The sequence below is a fragment of the Oryctolagus cuniculus genome, chromosome 8 (assembly GCF_051225735.1).
Source record: "Oryctolagus cuniculus isolate XC-2025 breed Fujian yellow rabbit chromosome 8, ASM5122573v1, whole genome shotgun sequence".
Taxonomy (NCBI): domain Eukaryota; kingdom Metazoa; phylum Chordata; class Mammalia; order Lagomorpha; family Leporidae; genus Oryctolagus; species Oryctolagus cuniculus.
In genome coordinates, this window is record NC_142874.1 from 91,357,153 (window position 1) to 91,379,242 (window position 22,090).

Consider the following 22,090-nt stretch of genomic DNA (forward strand, 5'->3'; position numbering starts at 1 on the left):
CTAATTTTTTATAATAAGTATTTATACAGTTTCTTTAGAGCCTATCTGCTTCCCAAGGCTTTCTCTGTTTACATAATGCCCCATCCAAGATTTTTTAAAAGCACCAATGGTTGTGAAGATGCCTCTTCCCACCCACCCAAAGAGAGAGGAGAGTTTTGAGAGGACAGGAGATGGCATATCATAGAGAGAACATGGCACACCAGGGTGTAACATTACAAGTTGAAGCTCAAACTTAATACCAGTACATTACTGTTCATAATAACATAAAGTACATTATTATGTTATAAAAGAATACAATAAAATTTTACAAGAAACTCTTAGTGGACTGAAGCTTAACAATTTTCTCAAGTAAATGGACTATAATAAACCATAGCTATTTGTCTAAGCCAGTATTTTAAATTCTCTTTGAATTTTCCTCCTGTCTTCTGTTATCCTTTCTGCATGTCGCTTCTTCAACCCCTTCATTTTCCTGATTTTGTAGTTTGCTTAGATCTAGCTTCTGCATATAAATCCTTCTGTAACTTGTAATCAAAAGTTACAAAGACAGATAATTTTCTTCTTCTTTGGCTTAAGAGCTTTGGACATTTTTATAGATTATTTATAAATGTCAGCTGATGCCAAGTGCATCCTCCTCAGAACCAATCCCAATGATGCTTCCACCTCCTTGAATTCAATCCTAGGTGTTCTGCCACCAGATTTATCAAAGAGCAACTTATAGCTTCAAAAGTAAGTTTTTCCATTCAGTACAATGCAGCACAGAACAAATACAGCCATACAGATATTTGGTACTGTGGAGCCTCTGAAGAAATCAATAAAAAGATTTTTAGTCTTCTATAGTCTTCTACTACATCAAAATCATCAGCAACAAATATCAACGTGATTGCCTTCAGGATATTTACTATTCTTAATACCTTTTAGAAAGATACACTTCTCAATGCCTTATTCAATCACATCTAGCATATAGTGGTCATACATATGACCCAGAACTAGATTAATTGGTTGCTTCTTATTATGGGAGCCAAACACGAATAAAGAACAATTTGATTTCTTTGGAAAGAAGTCCACTGACGTCTGATCCTCAAATGGTCTGGCAATGTTTTTCTCTTTATATAGTAATCCTTGTAGCTTTTTCAGTGCATACACACCTTGTGTCATTGCTGTATTTGCATCCCCCCCCCTTAATCAGCATGGTATTTTTAACATTTTCATTAAGCTTCAGTACTCTCTTCTCAAAGATCTCTTGGCCCTTTTTGTTTGGGGATTTACAAACTAATCTAAAGGGTCCATTGCTACTGCAACCAAGCCAAGTGAACACATTTATGACTATCTCCCCAAAGAGATACAAATTTCAACAGCTATTCACATAACAAATTATCTTCAGCAGAGCTACAGAAGCCAACTAGGAAAACACAGTCTCTTCCTTTTATATAATAAAAGGAAAACTTTCATTGAAAAAAGCAGGTGGGGGTTATCTATACCGTGGCTCCCCCAACATCAGGTAGCACATCATGAGGAAAAATACTTTCTGCTGGGGGGGGAGGGATATAAAAATAATTCTATAAGAGAGGGAGGAGATGTACAATTTGGGACATGCTCAATAAGACTTGCCCCAAATGGTAGAGTTAGAAACGTGCCAGGGGATTCCATTTCAATCCCATCAAGGTCACATGTACCAATGCCATTTCACTAGTCCAAGTGATCAATTTCAGGTCACAATTGATCATAATGATAGGACTAAGAGCCAAAGGGATCACATAAACAAGACAAGTGTCTGCTAATACTAATAACTGATAGAATAAAAGAGGAGAGAACGATCCAACATGGAAGCAGGATACACAACAGACTCATAGAATGGCAGATGTCCTAAACAGCACTCTGGCCTCAGAATCAGCCCTTAAGGCATTCAGATCTGGCTGAAGAGCCCATGAGAGTATTTTAGGCATGGAAAGCCAAGACACTCTGGAAACACACAAACACACACACACACACACACACACCCCTACATGAAAGATCTCTGCGAGTGAGATCCCAGTAGAAAGAACAGGCCATCAAAGAAGGAGGTACCTTTCTCTGAAGGGAGGAGAGAACTTCCACTTTGACTATGGCCTTGTCTAAATGAGATCAGAGTCGGTGAACTCAAAAGGCTTCCATAGCCTTAGCAACTCATGACAAGAGCCTAGGTTGATTACTGATGCCATAAACAAGAGTGTCAATTTGTTAAGTCAACAATAGGAGTCACTGTGCACTTACTCCCCATGTAGGATCTCTGTCCTTAATGTACTGTACATTGTGATTTAATGCTATAACTAGTACTCGAACAGTATTTTACACTTTGTGTTTCTATGTGGGTGCAAACTGTTGAAATCTTTACTTAATATCTACTAAACTGATCTTCTTTTTTTTTAACTTTTATTTAATGAATATAAATTTCCAAAGTACAGAATATTGATTACAGTGGCTTCCCCCCCATAATGTCCCTCCAACCCGCAACCCTCCCCTTATCCACTCCCTCTCCCCTTCCATTCGTATCAAGATTCATTTTCGATTCTCTTTATATACAGAAGATCGGTTTAGCATATATTAAGTAAAGATTTCAACAGTTTGCTCCCACACAGAAACATAAAGTGAAAAATACTGTTTGAGTACTAGTTATAACATTAAATCTCAATGTACAGCACACTAAGGACAAAGATCCTACATGAGGAGTAAGTGCACAGTGACTCCTGTTGTTGACTTAACAAATTGACACTCTTGTTTATGGCATCAGTAATCACCCTAGGCTCTTGTCATGAGCTGCCAAGGCCATGGAAGCCCCCCGAGTTCACTGACTCTGATCATCTTCAGACAAGGCCACGGTCAAAGTGGAAGTTCCCCCCTCCCTTCAGAGAAAGGCACCTCCTTCCTTGATGACCCATTCTCTCCACCAGGATCTCACTCGTGGAAATCTTTCATTTAGGTTTTTTTTTCCCCCAGAGTGTCTTGGCTTTCCATGCCTGAAACACTCCCATGGGCATTTCAGCCGGATCCGCATGCCTTAAGGGCTGATTATGAGGCCAGAGTGCTGTTAGGACATCTGCCATTCTATGGGTCTGCTGTGGATCTCACTTCCCATGTTGGATCGTTCTCTCCCTTTTTTATTCCATCAGCTAGTATTTGCAGACACTAGTCTTGTTTATGTGATCCCCTTGTTTCCTAGTCCCATCATTACGATCAATTGTGAACAGAAACTGATCACTGGGACTAGTGAGATGGCATTGGTACATGCCACCTTGATGGGATTGAATTCAAATCCCCTGGTATGTTTCCAACTCTACTGTTTGAGGTAAGTCAGCTTGAGCATGTCCCAAACTGCACATCTCCTCCCCCTCTCATTCCCACTCCTATATTCAACAGTGATCACTTTTCAATTAAGTTTCAGCACTTAAGAGGAATTGTGTATTGATTACAGTATTCAACCAAAAGTATTAAGTAGAACAAACAAACAAAAATACTAAGAGGGATAACATATTAAGCTGCTCATCAACAGTCAGGGTGAGGGCTGATCAAGTCACCGTTTCTCATAGTGTTCACTTCACCTTAACAGGTTTCCCTTTTAGTGCTCAGTTAGTTGTCACCTATCAAGGAGAACAAGTGGTATTTGTCCCTTTGGGATTGGCTTATTTCACTCAACATAATGTTTTCCGAATTCCTAACAGGGATCACTTTTCAGTTAAAATTTAAACACCTAAGAATAATTGTGTGTTAATTACAGAGTTCAACCAATGGTACTAGAACAAAAAAAAAATACTAAAATGGATAAAGTATTACATTGTACATCAACCGTCAGGACAAGAGCTGATCAAGTCACTGTTTCTCACAGTGTCCATTTCATTTCAACAAGTTTCCCCTTTGGTGCTCAGTTAGTTGTCGCCAATCAGGGAGAACATATGATATTTGTCCCTTTGGGACTGGCTTAGTTCACTCAGCATGATGTTTTCCAAATTCCTCCATCTTGTTGCAAATGACTGGGTTTTGTTGTTTTTGACTGCTGTATAGTATTCTAAACTGATCTTCTATATATAAAGATAATTGAAAATTAATATTGATATGAATGGAATGGGAGAGGGAGTGGGAGATGGGAGGGTTGCAGGTGAGAGGGAAGTTATGGTGGGGGGAAAGCCATTGTAATCCAAAAGTTGTACTTTGGAAATTTATGTTTATTAAATAAAAGTTAAAAAAAAAGAAACTGAATTCCAGTGCCAGGTCAATGCAATAAAATTCAATCAGTCAAGGTCTCAGGGGTCCTACCTCCAGGCCTGCACTGCAGACTGAGTAATTGGAGACTCTGTACCAAGTAGCCTCTGCTTTCCCACCCCCAACTGCTGGCTGCAACTGAAGCAAGAATCCAGCCATTTTGGAAAGGCAGAGAAGAGAGATTAGGTCCCTGCCTAGGTCCTTGGTTACAGCATGTGCCACCACCAGTCTCAGTCTAGGCAGGCACCCCAAGATTGCACGGGGCCTATGGACTATGAGACTAAAGTGTAGCCCACTTGGAGCCTAGCTGGGTAACTGAGGGATTGCCTCTAACATGCCTCTTATAACCTTTGGAAACAGCAAGAAAGCACAGGGCTGTTTTGGTTTTTTTTTGACTCAGTGCCAGTCTGTTAAAGGCAAAACATAGAGCAGATCATAATCCCAAGCCAGCGAGTGAAGAAGGAGACCATGGATCTCTTTCTTTTTTTTTCACTTTTATTTAATAAATATAAATTTCCAAAGTACAGCTTATGGATTACAATGGCTTTCCCCACCCCATAACTTCCCTCCCATCCGCAACCCTCCCATCTCCCACTCCCTCTCTCATTCCATTCACATCAAGATTCATTTTCAATTATCTTTATATACAGAAGATCAAGTTAGTATATACTAAGTAGAGACTTCAACTTTCAATTCCAAGTGAAGTTCCAAGCCCCCATGGAATGTATTATACCCCTGCCAAGTACCACCTGTGGTTGGTAGGGGTAGCATCAGTGAGTCCACATCAGCAGAAGATAAATCATAGTAGGGTGGGCAACAGTCCAGCCCCCAGCTTGCGCTGGCATCAGTGGGCTATGGACTTTGGGTGTGATCTAGAATTGTGCCATTGGTGGTCACAGAACATGGTGTCTGGACCTATCCAAACCCAGAAAGAGGATTTTAGGGATGGACCACTCCCTTTAAAGACACTTGTCCAGTTCATTCTGAACAATGTGACAAAAACATGTTGTGTAAATCTGGTCTTAAGAGGACTGTAGAGCTGAAACTAAAAAAAAAAAAAAATCTGCAGCCAATCTCAGTTTAGTGTGCTATCTAGTCTAAAACAGCCAAAGTGTCCACAGGTTTAGAGAATATACACAGACTGCTTTTAATTTTCTAGAAGTGAAAAGCAAAGGTAGATTACTACATTTTTCAATGTCACCAAGAAATATCAAGAACTTCCACAAAAGAGCTGGAATTGTGGCACCACAGGTTAAGCCACTGTGTACAATGCCAGCAGTTTATGTGGAGCACTGGTTCAAATCCTGGCTGCTATGCTTCCTGATAATGTTCTTGTGAAGGCTACAGGTTATGGCCCAAGTACTGCTACCTGTATAGGAGAACCACATGAGTTCTGAGCACCTGACTTCAGCCTGGTCCAGTCCTGAATATTGCAGGCATTTGGACAGTAAACCATGGATTTACTCACTTTCTTTCTCCCTCTCTTTCAAAAAACATAAATATTTTAAAAAAGAACTTTCAGGAAACCGTAACCTCACCAAAATAAGGTGCCAGAAATCAATCAGCTAGAAAGTAAAACTTTGAAATACTCTCCTAAGCATTTGAAAGTAGTTTTTTAAAGAAACTCAATGAACTTCAAGGAAACACAGAGCAACAATGTAATGAACTAACAGAGATGTGGGTGCCGGTTTGAGTCCCAGTTGCTTCCTTTCTAGTCTGGCTCCCTGCTAATGTGCCTGGGAACCTTACATCCATGTGAGAGACCCAGAGGAAGCTGCTGGCTCTTGGCTTCTGATCAGCTCACCTCAGGCCATTGCAGCCATTTGGAGAGTAAATCAGCAAATTGAAGACCTTTCTCTCTCTCTCCACCTCTCTGTAACTATTTTGAATAAATAATAACTTAAAGAAAGATACATAGATTTTAAATCAAAAGCATAAGAGAGAGAAAAGGGAGGTCATACATTGACAGAAGGTTCAGTTCAGTAAGTGGAATACACAATTGTAAATACATATGCACACAGGGCCAGTGTAGTGGCACAATGGGCTAAGCCACCATCTGTGAGTGTGTTTTGAATCCCAGCTCCTCTACTTCCAATCCAGCTCTGTGATAATGTACCTAGGAAAGCAGCAGCAGAAGGCCCAAGTGCTTGGATCCCTACCTCCCACATGGGAAATCCAGATGGAGTTCCAGGCTCCTGGCTTCAACCTGGCCCAGCGTTGACCAAGGTGGCCATTTGGGGGAGCGAACCAACAGATAGAAGATCTCTCTCTCTCTCTCTCTCTCTCTCTCTCTGACTTTGCCTTTCAAACAAATAAATTATTACTACGTCTTAAATGAAAGAAGCTAATGAGAGTTAAGTCCCTGCCCCTACTGTAGTAAGGAAGATTAACCACTCTGAAAAGGGTCTGCTCCTGATAGACAAGGGTCAGGAGTATGAGAGAGCCAAATAATAAGCTGAGTTCTAGGGGCAGATTCTGTGGTGTAGCAGGTAAAGCTGCTGCCTGCAGTGCTGGTATCCCATATGGGTGCCAGTTTGAGTCCTAGCTGTTCTACTTTCAACCCATCTCTCTGCTATGGCCTGGAAAAGCAGTAGAAGATGGCCCAAGTCCTTGGGCCCCTGCACCCACTTGGAAGACCTGGAGGAGGCTCCTGGCTCCTGGCTTCAGATTGGTGCAGCTCCAGCCATTGCAGTCAACTGAGGAGTAAACCAGCGGATGGAAGATTTCTCTCTCTCTCTCTCTCTCTCTCTCTCTCTCTCTCTCTGCCTCTGCCTCTGCCTCTCCTTCTTTCTCTGTGTAACTCTGACCTTAAAATAATAAATAAATCTATAAAAAAAAAAGAAGAAGCTGAGCTCTGATCAAGACTGGGATTCTACAGTACACAGCACCATTGTGCTTAGAGACATAGCTTACCTTTAATCACTTCTATGAGAAATAGATGGGAAGCCAGCAAGAGAAACTTAGCATCCAAATGTGGTATTAACATTATAAACAGTTCTAGTCATTTTCATCCAAAATATGTATGCCCAGGTAAAAAAGTTATAATCATCTATTTTCATGGGATCAAATTTGATAAAACAGAGGGATGATTTATTCCACTTTTCTTTTTTCTTTTTAGAAGTCCTATACCCAATGTGTCTTGTGGGTGTTAGCTGGGCTGTACTATGCTGGTGAGCTAGGGAGAGTTTGGCAACCTGGCTTAGCAGTCATTGCTACATGTGGTTTTCATTCCACAAAGCATGCAGTTATGTGAAACACATTGATCTCAAACATGTATTGCAAATGTACATGATGTTTCCCAAACTGTTTCTTGGTCTTATTAATATTATCATTATCTGTCCACTTCTCAGGGTTATGTGTCCCTGTATTTAATTCACCTTCACTCTCTTCCTCATTGCCCACATCAAGTTCATTAATGTAGCCTATTAAATGTCATATACTATTGTAGGAAGTAGGGGGATAACAGTGAAAAGAAATAATAACCAAGAACAGCAAAAAATAGTAACTGTTCTCAGGATACTTAGTGGAAAGAGATGAACTCATAAATGAGTACATTATTTAGTCTAATGCAATACAATGATTTTATTATTGTGTTTTGTTATGTGATGTTATTATTTGTCTCAGATCAGTATCATCATAATTGCTTAGGAGAACGAAAAATATGTAATAGAACCTGAAAGCATATTAAAAATTAGTATCATCAGGTCTGCCCCAGCCCAGACGCCGCCGCACCTCACTCCTTGCTGCGAATCCGAGGAGCCCCTCTCTCCCCAGCATGGCCAACAAGGGTCCTTCCTACGGCATGAGCCGCGAGGTGCAATCCAAAATTGAGAAGAAGTACGATGAGGAGCTGGAGGAGCGGCTGGTGGAGTGGATCATCGTGCAGTGCGGCCCTGACGTGGGCCGCCCGGACCGTGGGCGCCTGGGCTTCCAGGTCTGGCTGAAGAACGGCGTGATCCTGAGCAAGCTGGTGAACAGCCTGTACCCAGAGAGTTCCAAGCCAGTCAAGGTGCCCGAGAACCCGCCCTCCATGGTCTTCAAGCAGATGGAGCAGGTGGCTCAGTTCCTGAAGGCAGCTGAGGACTACGGGGTCACCAAGACCGACATGTTCCAGACTGTTGACCTCTTTGAAGGCAAAGACATGGCTGCAGTGCAGAGGACCCTGATGGCTTTGGGCAGCCTGGCAGTGACCAAGAATGATGGGCACTACCGCGGAGATCCCAACTGGTTTATGAAGAAAGCCCAGGAGCACAAGCGGGAGTTCACAGAGAGCCAGCTGCAGGAGGGCAAGCATGTCATCGGCCTTCAGATGGGCAGCAACAGAGGGGCCTCGCAGGCGGGCATGACGGGCTACGGACGACCTCGGCAGATCATCAGCTAGAGGGGCGTGGCCAGCCCGGAGCCCTGCCCCTCCCCGGCCCCCTGGCCGCAGCTGTCCCGCTTAGCCCGCCTCACCCACACCTGTATCGTTTCTCAGCCTTGGCCAAGCTTCGAGGCTGTCACTGGACAAAGGTGACTGCACACGGGCAGCTCCCCTCACCGCCCCCGCCTCGGCTCGATGCCCTGCGCCAAAGCACCGCTGCTGCGCCGGCCCCTCCTCCTGGCTGCCCCCCCCGCCTCTGCCGCCTCTCCCCACCCTGGGCCTGGCAGGGGAAGCGGGCTGGGGCAGCCCTGCGGTGGGGCAAGCCCACTGTCCTTGGCAGCAAAGCCTACTGGAGGAGACAGCCCGGCCTCCCCCATCTGTTCCTGGAATACTTTTGGGGTCGAAATTCAACAAGGAAACAAATATATTCGTGCCTCTTTTAAAAAAAAAAAAAAAAAAAAAAAATTAGTATCATCAGAAAACATTCCAGTGTATGACAACAACCAGAAAAAAATGTGATTTTGCTATTCATAGAAAAAATATCTTATACCAAGTTAATTTAGTTAAACAAACATTGATCAGAAGCCTGTATTTATTTTTTTAAAGACTTATTTATTTGAAAGAGTTACACAGAGAGAAGGATAGGCAGAGAGAGAGAAAGAGAGAGATCTTTCATCTGCTGGGTTCATCCACCAGTTGCTGCAATGGCCGGAGCTGCGCCAATCCAAAGCCAGGAGCCAGGAACTTCTTCCTGGTCTCCTATGCAGGTGCAGGAGCCCAAAGACTCCAGCTATCTTCCACTGCTTTCCCAGGCCCTAGCAGAAAGCTGGATTGGAAGTGGAGCAGCCGGGACTCAAACCGGCGCCCATATGGGATGCCAGCACTGCAGGCAGTGGCTTTACCCACTTGGCCACAGAGCCAGCCCCAGAAACCTGTATTTATATATTCATTTAGTCAACAAATATTTCTTGAGAATCTCTAGAGTGACAAAATTGTAAAAATAATACATAAATTATTTTCCACTATGGAATATACATTCTCATGGAGAAAGCAGATAATTAAGCAAGCAAGCATATATACAAAATGCACGTTTCCTCTTTGTTATATTTCCTGGCTTTCCTAATTTGCTCTGCTTCACTCTCTCAATAAAAGCACATATATTAGTGTCCTATTGTGGCTTATTTTCAAGTCATGAATTACTGTATCTTAGCTGGTCACTACTCCATCAACATTGCCACAATTATCCCTCTAAAACATATAATTAATAATTGTGTTCTTCTAATAATAAACTTTTTATGACTTATCATCCTCCTTTGATTTCATTCAATTCAGGCCCCCTAAGTACTCTCCAACTCTATGTAATATCTCATTTCAGCTCCCACTCCTGTTTTCAGCTAAAAAAAAAAAAAAACTGTTCATACTTCACTGAGAAAATAGACCCAACTACACAAAAGTGTTTTCATCTTATCTCTGCAGCCTGCAGCTGCAACCCCATCTCTAAACAAGCTTATGTCTCATATTCTCTATTTTTTTAAGTCTACCAATATCCAATACTTCCACCCATACTTCAGATCCCAACTCCTCTTGATTTTTCAAGATCTACATTTTTGAAGTAGTTGTTTTCTAAATTTCCTTCTTTCCAGTGGATTACCACCTGTGTTTGATATGTCAAATATTCATTTAGAAATATATTATTAAATCTGTATTCTCCTAAAGTTATTAGTCCATTTTTAATAAAACAGGTGTCTTAACTTATTGTCTCCATCCTTCACGTATCGCTTACTCAGCGACCCACTCCAATCTGGCTTCAGTCTTTGCCATTTCGTAGTCACTCCCCCACTTTCCTCTCTGTTTCCATCTTACTCTGCCCCCATGAGCGTCAATACTCTGTACCACACATTCTCTGAAAATTGATTTTTTGGGCTGCTTCCTCTTTTTCATTCTCCTTTTGCTAAGCATTTCTTTTCCTTTACCTGAAGTCTTTACTAGCCACTCCATCTCCACAGAAAAATACCGAAACAGTAAGAGAAGAATCACATTTCCAGGGGAACAGCTGAGAGGAAATCTCAGAAAAAAAGTGGGAAGAACAGCAACAGCACAGAGACTCTGAAAGCCAGCAGAGAGGAGCAAACTCTGAAGCCGTCACAGCTTCTACGCTGGCCCCCTGCCTGGCTGCATCACCTTCCTGGGAAAAGGCAAAAAATCAACTCCCTGGCCTGTTGCCACCACCACAGACTGGCAGCCCTAACTATGGGAGACTTCCACAGTACCCACCATCTTCAAACCCATCTGGGACAGCTGACTGGGGTCCCAGTGACTACTTCGCCCTACAAAGGTAGTCTGTATTGCCTTCCTCTGCCCTTAAAGAGTCAGAATCTCAAGTCTTGTGGTAGACTCCCTGCTAAATTATTTTTTGACTTAAGAAAAAGCAAGTAGCCCTGCTGCTACCCAACAACCAGACCCAGAGAGAGGGTACTTTCCAGGGCAGAGAGCAGGCCTGCTGCACACTACAGCTGTGGGAATTCTGAGCTCAAGCCCTGGACCATGGTCCCTCAATCTGTGTAATCCAGGGAAGTTTCCCGCAGCTTTTTGGGGCTCAGCACCAGCAGCAGTAAAAAATAATGGCAAGGATATAGAGAAAGGAGATCTCTTACACATTGTTGGTGGGAACATTTACTAGTACAGCTACTATGGAAAACAGTATGGCCTGAGAAAGCAGTAGAAGATGGCTCAAGTCCCTTGGCCCCTGCACTCGCATGGGAGACCCAGAGGAAGCTCCTGGCTCCTGGTTTCGGATCAGTGCAACTCTGGCCATTGTGGCCATCTGGGGAGTGAACCAACAGATGGAAGACTGACCTCTCTCTCTCTCTCTCTCTCTCTCTGCCTCTTCTTCTCTCTCTGTATAACTCTTTCAAATAAATATTCTTAAAAAAAAAAAACGGTCTGTCATATGATCCAGCAATCCTACTATCAGGTATATATCCAAAAGTCATGAAATCACTGTGTCAAAGAGATACCTGCTCCATTATGTTTATAGGAGCACCATCCAAAATAGACAAGATATGGAATTAACCAAGGAACCCATCATCAGCTAAATCGATAAGAAAATGTGATGTGTATATAAACGATGGAATAATACTCAGCCACGAACAAGTGAAATCCTGTCATTGCAGCAAAATGAATAGAATTAGAGGACATTCAGGTTGAGGGAAATAAGTCAGACATAGAAAGACAAATACGGAATGTTCATTTGTGTGTGTAGGGAAAGACCTCAATATGAACACAATATGTTGATTACTAGAGTTGGGAGGGGATAGAGGAATACAGGGTGTTTATATTAAAATTTTTTAGAATGTTAGATGTGGTTTATGAATTTCAATGAATATACTAATGTAAGATGTTAATGATAGAAGCAGCTGGGTATAGGGTATATTAGAATTATTTGTATGACTATTTTATTTTGTAAATTTAACACTATTCTCAAGGACCTAGAAAAACAAGAATGTACCAAACTCAAAATCAATAGAAGAAAGTAAATCATAAAAATTAGAGAAAATGAATAAAATAGAAATTTTTGAAATAGTACATGGGGCTTGTGTTGTGGCATAATGGATAAAGCCATTGTCTGTGATGCCAGCTAGCATCCATATGGCTGTCAGTTCTTATCTGAGTTGCTCCACTCTGACTCAGCTCCCTGCTAAAGGCCTGGTAAAAGCATTAGAAAATGTCCAAATTACTTGTGCCCCTGCCACCCGTTTGGGAGACTCAATGAAGCTCCTGGTTCCAGGATTCAGCCTGACATAGCCCCAGCTATTACGGTCATCTGAGGAGTGAACCAGTGGGTGGAAGATCTCTCACTCTCTGACTCTCCCTCTCTAACTGTAACTCTGAGATTCAAATACGTAAATCTTTTTAAAAACAGTAAAAAGATTAATGAAATGGAGAACTGGTTCTTTGAAAAGACAAAACTGATAAACTATTACCTACACTAAGTAAAAAAGAAGACTCAAATCAATAAAATCAAAGGTGGAAATGTAAGATATTACAACTGATACTGTAGAAATACAAAGGATAATATGAATTATTATGAACTACTATGTGCTAAGTAATTAGAAAAATGCAGCTAACTGAAACCAAATCAGGAAAACAAATCCTAAACAGACCATTAATGAATGAGGTTGAATAATTAATAGTGTCCCAACAAAGAAATTCCAAGACCAGTGGATTCTCCTCTGAATTCTATCAAACTTTTATGCGAGAACTAATACCAATTTTTCTTGAATGGTTCTAAACAACTGAATGGGAGAGAACCCTTTCAAACTCATTGTACAAAGCCAGCATCACCTTGATAGTGAACCCAGAGAAGAACGCAGCAAGAAAGAAAAAGCTATGGAGCAATACTACTGATGACCATAGACGCAAAATACTAGCTGACACTGTGGTGCAGCAGGTTAAGCCACAGCATGTGATTTCAGCATACTGTATCGGAGTGTCAATTCAAATCCAAATTAGCCCACCCCCCATCCAGCTTCCTGCTAATGTGCCTGGGGAGATAGCAGATGATGGCCTTTGGCCTCTGACACCTATGGAAGACCAGGATGGTGTTCATGGCTCCTGGCTTTGACCTGGCTCAGACTTGGCTTTTATGGCCTATCTGGGAGTGAACCACTGGGGAGGGGGTCTTTCTGTCTCTCCAGTTTCTGTCACTTGTATTTAAAATAATTAAATTAAATAACATTTCTTTTGGAATGAAAAATGCAACATCTTTTTTATGTTTAAATGGCTCCTTTATTTCTTATTTTTAACTATCTGATACTTTATTTTTCATGTTAATGTGATATTATTACAAAGAGAGCAAATTCAATGCAGTTCATAGATACAGTTCTAAGAAGATAATTAAATTCCCTTTCTCTTTCTTTATGTCCTCCTTTCCTTCCTGTATTCATGCTACACCGCAGGCTTTTTACTTTTTCCTTGTCAAACTCTTTACTTACTGGAGCACTACCCTTAACTGTAATGCTCATTTTTTTTATTAATTTTATTTTTTTTCTTTTTTTTTAAACTTTTATTTAATGAATATAAATTTCCAAAGTACAGCTTATGGATTACAATGGCTTCCCCCCCATAACGTCCCTCCCACCCGCAACCCTCCCCTTTCCCACTCCCTCTCCCCTTCCATTCACATCAAGATTCATTTTCAATTCTCTTTATATACAGAAGATCAGTTTAGCATACATTAAGTAAAGATTTCAACAGTTTGCTCCCACACAGAAACATAAAGTGAAAAATACTGTTTGAGTACTAGTTACATCATTAAATCTCAATGTACAGCACACTAAGGACAGAGATCCTACATGAGGAGTAAGTGCACAGTGACTCCTGTTGTTGACTTAACAAATTGACACTCTTGTTTATGGCATCAGTAATCACCCTAGGCTCTTGTCATGAGCTGCCAAGGCTATGGAAGCCTCCTGAGTTCACTGACTCTGATAATTTTTAGACAAGGCCATGGTCAAAGTGGAAGTTCTCCATTCAGAGAAAGGTACCTCCTTCTTTGATGACCTGTTCTTTCCACTGGGATCTCACTCACGGAGATCTTTCATTTAGGTTTTTTTTTTTTTTTTCAGAGTATCTTGGCTTTCCATGCCTGAAATACTCTCATGGGCTTTTCAGCCGGATCCGCATGCCTTAAGGGCTGATTATGAGGCCAGAGCGCTATTTAGGACATCTGCCATTCTATGGGTCTGTTGTGTATCTCACTTCCCATGTTGGATCATTCTCTCCCTTTTTGATTCTATCAGCTAGTATTTGCAGAGACTATTCTTTTTTATGTGATCCCTTTGACTCTTAGTCCTATCATTATGATCAATTATGAACAGAAATTGATCACTGGGACTGGTGAGATGGCATTGGTACATGCCACCTTGATGGGATTGAATTGGAATCCCCTGGTATGTTTCTAACTCTACCGTTTGAGGTAAGTCAGCTTGATTTTATTAAAGATATACAAGTTTCATGCATTTCCATTATACATATTCAGGAACATAGTGATACTTTCTACTCTATCCTCCCTCCCACCCATGGTCCCACCCTTCCTTCTCCCTCTCCTATCATGATTCTTAATTTTTACAAAAATCTATTTTCTTCTATGACCCACTGCTCATTCAGGAAGATGTTATTCAGTCTTCATGTGTTAGCATACGTTCTAGATATTCTATAGTAGTTAATTTCCACCTTCATTTCATTGTTATCAGAAAATATACTTGATATGATTTTGAGGTTTTTTTGCATGCTGGATATGGCCAGAGATCTCTGGTCAGTGCTCCAGAGTGGGGCAAGTATGCAGGGTGACACCCAAGTTGAGCATGGTAGATCACCTCTTGTTAATAGAAAAGGGGAGCCAGCGCCACGGCTCACTAGGCTAATCTTCCGCCTTATAGCGCCGGCACACTGGGTTCTAGTCCCGGTCAGGGCGCCAGATTCTGTCCCGGTTGCCCCTCTTCCAGGCCAGCTCTGCTGTGGCCAGGGAGTGCAGTGGAGGATGGCCCACGTACTTGGGCCCTGCACCCCATGGGAGACCACGATAAGTACCTGGCTCCTGGCTTCGGATCAGCGCGGTGCGCCGGCCGTGGTGGCCATTGGAGGATGAACCAACGGCAAAGGAAGACCTTTCTCTCTGTCTGTCTCTCTCACTGTCCACTCTGCCTGTCAAAAAATAAATAAATAAAATAAAAAAATAAAAAAATAGAAAAGGGAGGAGTAATGGTTATCTCTGCTGGTGTAATCATTCACTCACCCTCTCTCTTCCAAGGTGACTAATGCCCATGTGATATCCCAAAGTGGGTACAATGCTCATCAATGCTTTTGTATGAATTACACAAAGGATCAATGCAGTCCTCACTGTTGGCATAAATCCCTCTGCAATGACCTACCCCAGGCAATCAGGGAGTTCTGAGCATGTGGAGCCACTCACAGTGATTGCTCAGAGACCCAAAAACACCCTACACCCTCTCATGCAGTCAGAGTTGCCCACATTCTCAGCACACAGGGCTCCCACAGTCACTGTTTGCAGAGGATCCACGCTATCCTGCTAGTCTCTCCTGTCCTAAGAGAGGCTGAGACTTTACCAGAGGCAGCTTTGCCTAGGTGGTTTGAGCCTCATAGCCTGTGATTTCTTTAAAAGCTGGATGCACCTCATAGTCATACATGTGTGCGCAACCCCTGTCAATCCTCCCAACCAAACTCAGGGTGCAGAGCATGGAATTTTCCCTCTGGTAAAATCCCTGCATCACATGCATGCACAATAGCTGCCAGCCACAGCCCTATCATTGCATAATACACAGGAGTCTCTGCAACCTGTACTGATGTCAGAATGGCACCTTCTCCCCTCGCATTGCTGAGTGCACACACCCAAGCTGCGTGGGTTCCTCTGCTGAGAAGATGTCATTTTATCCCCTCCAGTTGCTGGGTGCAATCACAAGAGCTGCTGTACCTGCTACCTCCTTATGTCCAAAAGGACACGCCCTCTCAGCTGGTTGCCAGCCACTGTTGTAGAGAGATGGGGAGGGCAAAACATGTTTTTTTTTTTTTTCTGCTGTTAGTGGACACCCTGTTCACCTCAGGGATCCAGGCAGACTCAAAGACAATGAAGCCCACTAGGCTCTACCACCGGCTATATCACCAGTGGCAAGACCACTTCAGTCTGATTTCGCCTTGTTCTCCAAAACCGGTGCTTTCTCCAGCTCTGGGCTCAGGGATCAGGTGTTGTGCCCATACTCATTGCTGTGTGTCTGTATCTTACACACAGATCCACAGAACTCCTTCCACAGAATCTTGACTCAGTTTTTCCTCCACTGCAGTTTTCTCTGTCCCCAGAGAATGCAATTTCTTTTAACTATTTTCCCCTAGCCTAGAACAGTCCTCCTTTGCCCTATTCTGCCATCTTGCAATCCCCAGTAATGCTAATTAAAATGTCATTGCAAAACGGAAAAGGAAAGAAGGAAATAACTGTTTTTAAAAATACTAATAATTAGAATCCAGCAACACATCAAATATATCAGCCACCCTTACAAAATGAGATTATCCCACGGATGAAGGGATGGCTCAATATATGCAAATAAAGAAACATAATATATCACATAAACAGGACAAAGGATGAAAATCAAATGATCATCTCAGCAGATGCAAAAAGAACTTTTCATAAAACACAACATCCATTCAATGCAAAACCTCTGAACAAACTAGGCATTAAAACAACAATCAACACAAGGTCTCTCTATAGAATACCCACAACAAACATAACATTGAATAGAAAAAAGATTAAAACATTTCCACTAAAATCTGGGACAAGGTAATTTTCCACCAAGAAAGTAGTAGAAATAGTAAGTGAAAAAGTTGTAGGACACAAAAGCAACAAAGAAAAACCATTGGAATTATTCAGTAATAACAATGAAATCCTTGAAAAAAAAAAAACTTATCTGAGCAATCACAATTATAGTAGCTACAAAAAATTAAATACTGTGGAATAAATTTAACCAAAGGTTTGAAAGATCTCTATCATGAAAACTAAAAATCTGATGGAAAGTTCCCTTATATTCATTAATTGAAGAATCAATACTATTAAAATGTCCCTACTACTCAATGTGATTTACAAATTCTTTGCAAACAACATCAACATACCAATGGCATTCTTTGCAGAACCAGGGGAAAAAATCCTAAAAGTCACATTAAAAGAAGAGTCTCTGAATAGCCAAAGCAGTCTTGAACAATAAAAACAAAGATGGAGGTATCACAATATGAGATTTTAAGACATGGTACAGGGCTATTTTAACTAAAATATTAAGATGTTAGCATTAAAATAGATATATAGACCAATGAAATATAATATAAAACCCAGGAATAATTCCATTTATGTACAACCAACTTAACAGTGTGAAAAATCCTCATTGGACAAAGGATAGTATTTTCCATAGATGCTGCTGGGAAAACTGGGTTTCTATATGTGAAAGTTTAAAACATGAGCACTACTTTTCACCCTGTAAAAAATCAACTTAAAATGGAACAAAGACACAAGTTTCACACAAGATGTGAAACTATTAAACTACTTGAAGAAAACATGGGAAATACTTCAAGACATTGGCATAGGCATTAATTTTTGACTAAGACCCCAAAAAGGGTTAATAAAAGAAAAATGCACAAATTGGATTTTATCAAACTAAGAAGCTTCAAAACAGCAAAGAAAGCATCCAACAGATGAGGAAACAACCACAGAAGGGAAGAAGATATTTGCAAACCATGCATCTGATAAAGGCTTAATATCCAGACTATACAAGGAAATGAAGAATTCAACAGCAAAACAATCCAGTTAAACAGGTAAAAGATGTTAATACATTTTTTTTTTTCAAAAGAATAAATACAAATGGCCAAGAAACACATGAAAAGTGTTCAACATTAATCTTCAGGTAAAAGCAGATAAAACCAAAATCAATCAGTTATCATCACACCCCAGCTGGAATGGTTATTATAAAAAAAAAAAATCAAGAAACAGAGGATTGAATCAAGATAGTAGAGTAAGGAGGGATCTTGCTGCTAGATTCTAGGAGAAAATGGTTTTTAAAAAGTGGAAAGTGGGGCCGGCACTGTGGCATAGTGGGTAAAGTCGCCACCTGCACTAAAATAGTGATTAATAAAGGCTTAGAATGTGCGGACTTGGGGGTAGGGATTAGATAACTGGTACAAAAACATAGACAGGAGAAAGTAACTGGTTCCAAAGTTCCATAGAAAAGTAGGGTAACTATTCATCCATAATAAAAGAAATGGGAAAGGTAGTTGCCTGATATGATTGATCTGGGATGTGTGTATCTGCTGAAGTATTGTACTATATCCCATAAAATCCACAGGTACTTTGTTTTAATCCAAAATTTAAAAATAAATTAAAAATAAGTAAATGAATAAAATGCTAGGCATAATAGCTAACAAAATACATGAATGTTCTACTATTTGAAACTACTTGGTAAAGACATAGACAACTAGAAATATGAAACAAAATAGAAAATACAAAAATAAACCCTCACGGCCGGCGCTGCGGCTCACTAGGCTAATCCTCCCCCTTGCGGCGCTGGCACACCGGGTTCTAGTCCCGGTCGGGGCACTGGATTCTGTCCCGGTTGCCCCTCTTCCAGGCCAGCTCTCTGCTGTGGCCAGGCAGTACAGTGGAGGATGGCCCAAGTACTTGGGCCCTGCACTCCATGGGAGACCAGGAGAAGCACCTGGCTCCTGCCATCGGATCAGCGTGGTGCGCTGGCCGCAGTACACCGGCCGCGGCGGCCATTGAAGGGTGAACCAACAGCAAAGGAAGACTTTTCTCTCTGTCTCTCTCTCACTGTCCACTCTGCCTGTCAAAAAAAATAAAAAAAAAAAACCCTCACACATATAGGTAAGAGAGACATTTGACCACTCATATCCCTTGGAGTACTATGTCCCTCAAAAAGTAGATAAAAAATAATTTGGAATATATAAATTATGAAATATTAGTCATAATAAATCAGGAAATCTTATAAAATCCACCACAAGGATAAATCTTGAAGACATTATTCTAGGCAAATTAAGCCATTCACAGAAAGACACATACTGGATTACTCAAAATACATGAGATACCTTAAGTAGTCAAACTCACAGAAACAAAAGTACAGCGGCATTTATCAGGAGCTGAGAGAGGGAGAATTAGGCAGTAATTGTAGCCTGAGTATTTAGTTTTAATTTTAAAGATGAAAAATTTCTCTTAGAGATATACTGCTTAAAATTCTAAATGTGATTCAAAGATATTGTGCCATGAGTCTTCACAGATTATTTTCATGCTGCAAATTTCCTTTGAATTTTCTTCTTACACTCTAAGAATTTACGGGATTCATCTTTGAAATTGTATCTCCTTGGTTTTTCTATCTAGATAATAAAAATAATAATAATAATACAACTAATAAAAACAATAAAAAATAATAAAAACAATAATAACAATACAACTAATATTTGTTGAGTGTCAACTCTACATAGGGCATTTTTGTAGCACTTAGCATTTATTAGCCTATCAAATTCTCATAACCTTATAAATTATGTAGCATTTTCATGCCATTTTAAAGGTGAGAAAACTGAGGTCAGAGAGATTAGATGAAGTCCCCAAATCACAGTTAGTAAGTAGTGTTGCTGAGGTTTGATCCCAGGAATTCCGGACCCCAGGCCTATTAACCATTATGCTATACTCCCTCCGTTAGGAGTTCCTTGAACCTGACCTATTTGTATGTCTGAAGTTCTCTCTTCTCTTGACAACTGTCATTTAGCTGGGATGAAGAAAATACATGCTGTGCAGTTCCTCTGCTGGTTTTCACAGGCTAGGATTCTGCCCTAAGTGCAATAATGGCTCAAAACTTTAATGCCATTGTCTGCTTGATTTGGGACATCTGATGTGATAGCACTTTTCTTATAACTAGAATCAGCATTTTATCCCTTCTACCTAGAACAAATACCCAGACTTCCGCTGAGCTTTCCACTCTTTTTCAATAGTATACTGAATAATTTTTCAATTGTTTAAGTTTGAGCTGTTTTATATATCTCATTTGATCTCTCCAACCACAATTCCATTCATTCTACCTTTCATCCCTCTCCTATCATTTGAGTAGTTTGTATCTCAGAGTCCAGTCCTCCATGGCAGAATGCAAATACAGATAGATTACAGCATAAAAGGAAGAAAACAGGAAAATCACCCACCCACCCCACCCCCCAAAAAAAGCAGCCCAACTAGATTTTGCAGCAGCTAGGATGGGATAGAAGTTAACATGTAACAGGCAACTGTTATGTTCCATGCTTTGTTCGCTTTGAAGTTATGTGAGTGATCTCTTTAACATTATCCACAAAGACAACTTTGGAGAAACAAGAGCTTAGAGAAAACAAGGCCAGAGTCAGTTTTGGGAGGTAGAGAAAGTAGATATGAAATAGGACTCAAGTTGGCCTGTGATGGTGATTAAAATGGTAACAGTAAATAATTTCCTTGCTCCACACTGTATGTAACAAATGCATTAAGTATTATCCTTGCATGAATTCATTGAGTCCTGATAACAACTCTTCATGGTAGTACCACTATCCTGATTTTGAAAATAAAGAAACTAATACTCTAAAAGCTGGTGTAATTTACCCCAAAGTTTCACAAAAATGGTACATAAAGGAGTTAATGATGAAATTCCAGTTTTATAGATTGAAAAGCCTATGATTTTTCCTATACTCCATGCTTATATAGTCCTATATTTCCTATATTCCATGCTTATCATCAAACAGGATTTAGATGAGGTCATGAGGGTGGAGTTCACAAATGTAAGTAGTGTCTTTTAAGAAAAGATCAGAGGTTCCCCTCCCCACGATGTTAGGATACAGCAGGAAAAAGCAGTTATCTAAAAGTCAAGAAGGGGTCCCTCACCAAACTACCTGACCATCTTAGCACCCTGATCAAGAGCTTCAGCCTGAAGAACTATGAGAAATAAATTTGTTATTTAAGCCTCTCAGTCTTTAGTGTTTTGTTATAGAAGCCAAAGCTGAGGTAGATAAGATACAGATAGATAGATACATATGAATACAGATAGACACATAAATATATGCATATATACACATTGTATTCTTAGTCTGAAAATAGTTATTAAGTAGTGAATTCTGGTAGAAAAAAAGGTAGAAGGGAGTGGGAGGGAGAGAGAAGGGAGGAAGGAGGAATAAAATAAGGGAGGGAAGGGAAAAACAAGAAAGAACAATTTAGCTAAGGTTTAATCACTATGTGATCCTGAAAACTATAATCAAAAATACATCCATTTATGCATTCTATGCAAAGATATTTCTAATTATAATTCCCTGTTACAAATATCATAGATCATAAGATTACCCTGATTTATAGCTTTTGTAACAGAAAAGCAATAATATCCATAGTATGTACCAAGTACTCTTATGCAGTCACAAAGTGCTTTTTTCATCCTCACAATATATGTTAGTTACTTTTAGTCTCATGCTATTGATCAAGAAATTAAACCATGAGAAGTACGCACATAGCTAGTACATGGCTAACAAGTGATAAAAGAAAATACAAACTCAGGTGTTCTGTTTTTAAATTACACTCTAAGTCTATCCACTAGAATCACTTTCTAATCTTAGTTAGACTTTGCTGGTGAAAATGATTCGCTCCAATTCTATTTTTTTGTCTACCAAGCAGCTAGTTCCTCTGCCCTCCTCTGTCTGAAAGTCACAAATTAAGGACACAAATTCAAGTTGCACTTTGGGGAACTGAAGCATGGCTTTACTTTGAGTACACTCTTGCAGGTAAAATATGCCAAGTTTTGAGTACCTAGGTAACAAAATGCATTTCACAAAAGTCTACACCATAACACATATTTTTTTTCTCAAGCATCTAAATAGAATGAAGAATTAGAGTATGTGTTCATGTTATGGGAAACATAGCTATTCCAT

The 22,090-nt window shown here is 40.5% G+C and overlaps 1 protein-coding gene and 1 pseudogene across 1 annotated transcript; one reads left to right on the forward strand and one right to left on the reverse strand.

The window, feature by feature from the left end:
- Positions 1 to 381: 381 nt before the first annotated feature.
- LOC100344426 (ribosome production factor 2 homolog pseudogene) lies at positions 382 to 1,287 on the reverse strand (annotated as a pseudogene).
- Positions 1,288 to 7,940: 6,653 nt separating this feature from the next.
- Positions 7,941 to 9,023, forward strand: LOC149125087 (transgelin). The gene has a single exon (XM_089302599.1). It carries the CDS (start codon positions 8,009 to 8,011, stop codon positions 8,612 to 8,614), a length of 606 nt encoding a protein of 201 aa, XP_089158725.1. The 5' UTR covers positions 7,941 to 8,008; the 3' UTR covers positions 8,615 to 9,023.
- Positions 9,024 to 22,090: the final 13,067 nt, after the last annotated feature.

Excerpts from the sequence above, each read along its gene's own strand:
- LOC149125087 (XM_089302599.1), top strand. The coding sequence starts at position 8,009 with ATGGCCAACAAGGGTCCTTCCTACGGCATGAGCCGCGAGGTGCAATCC.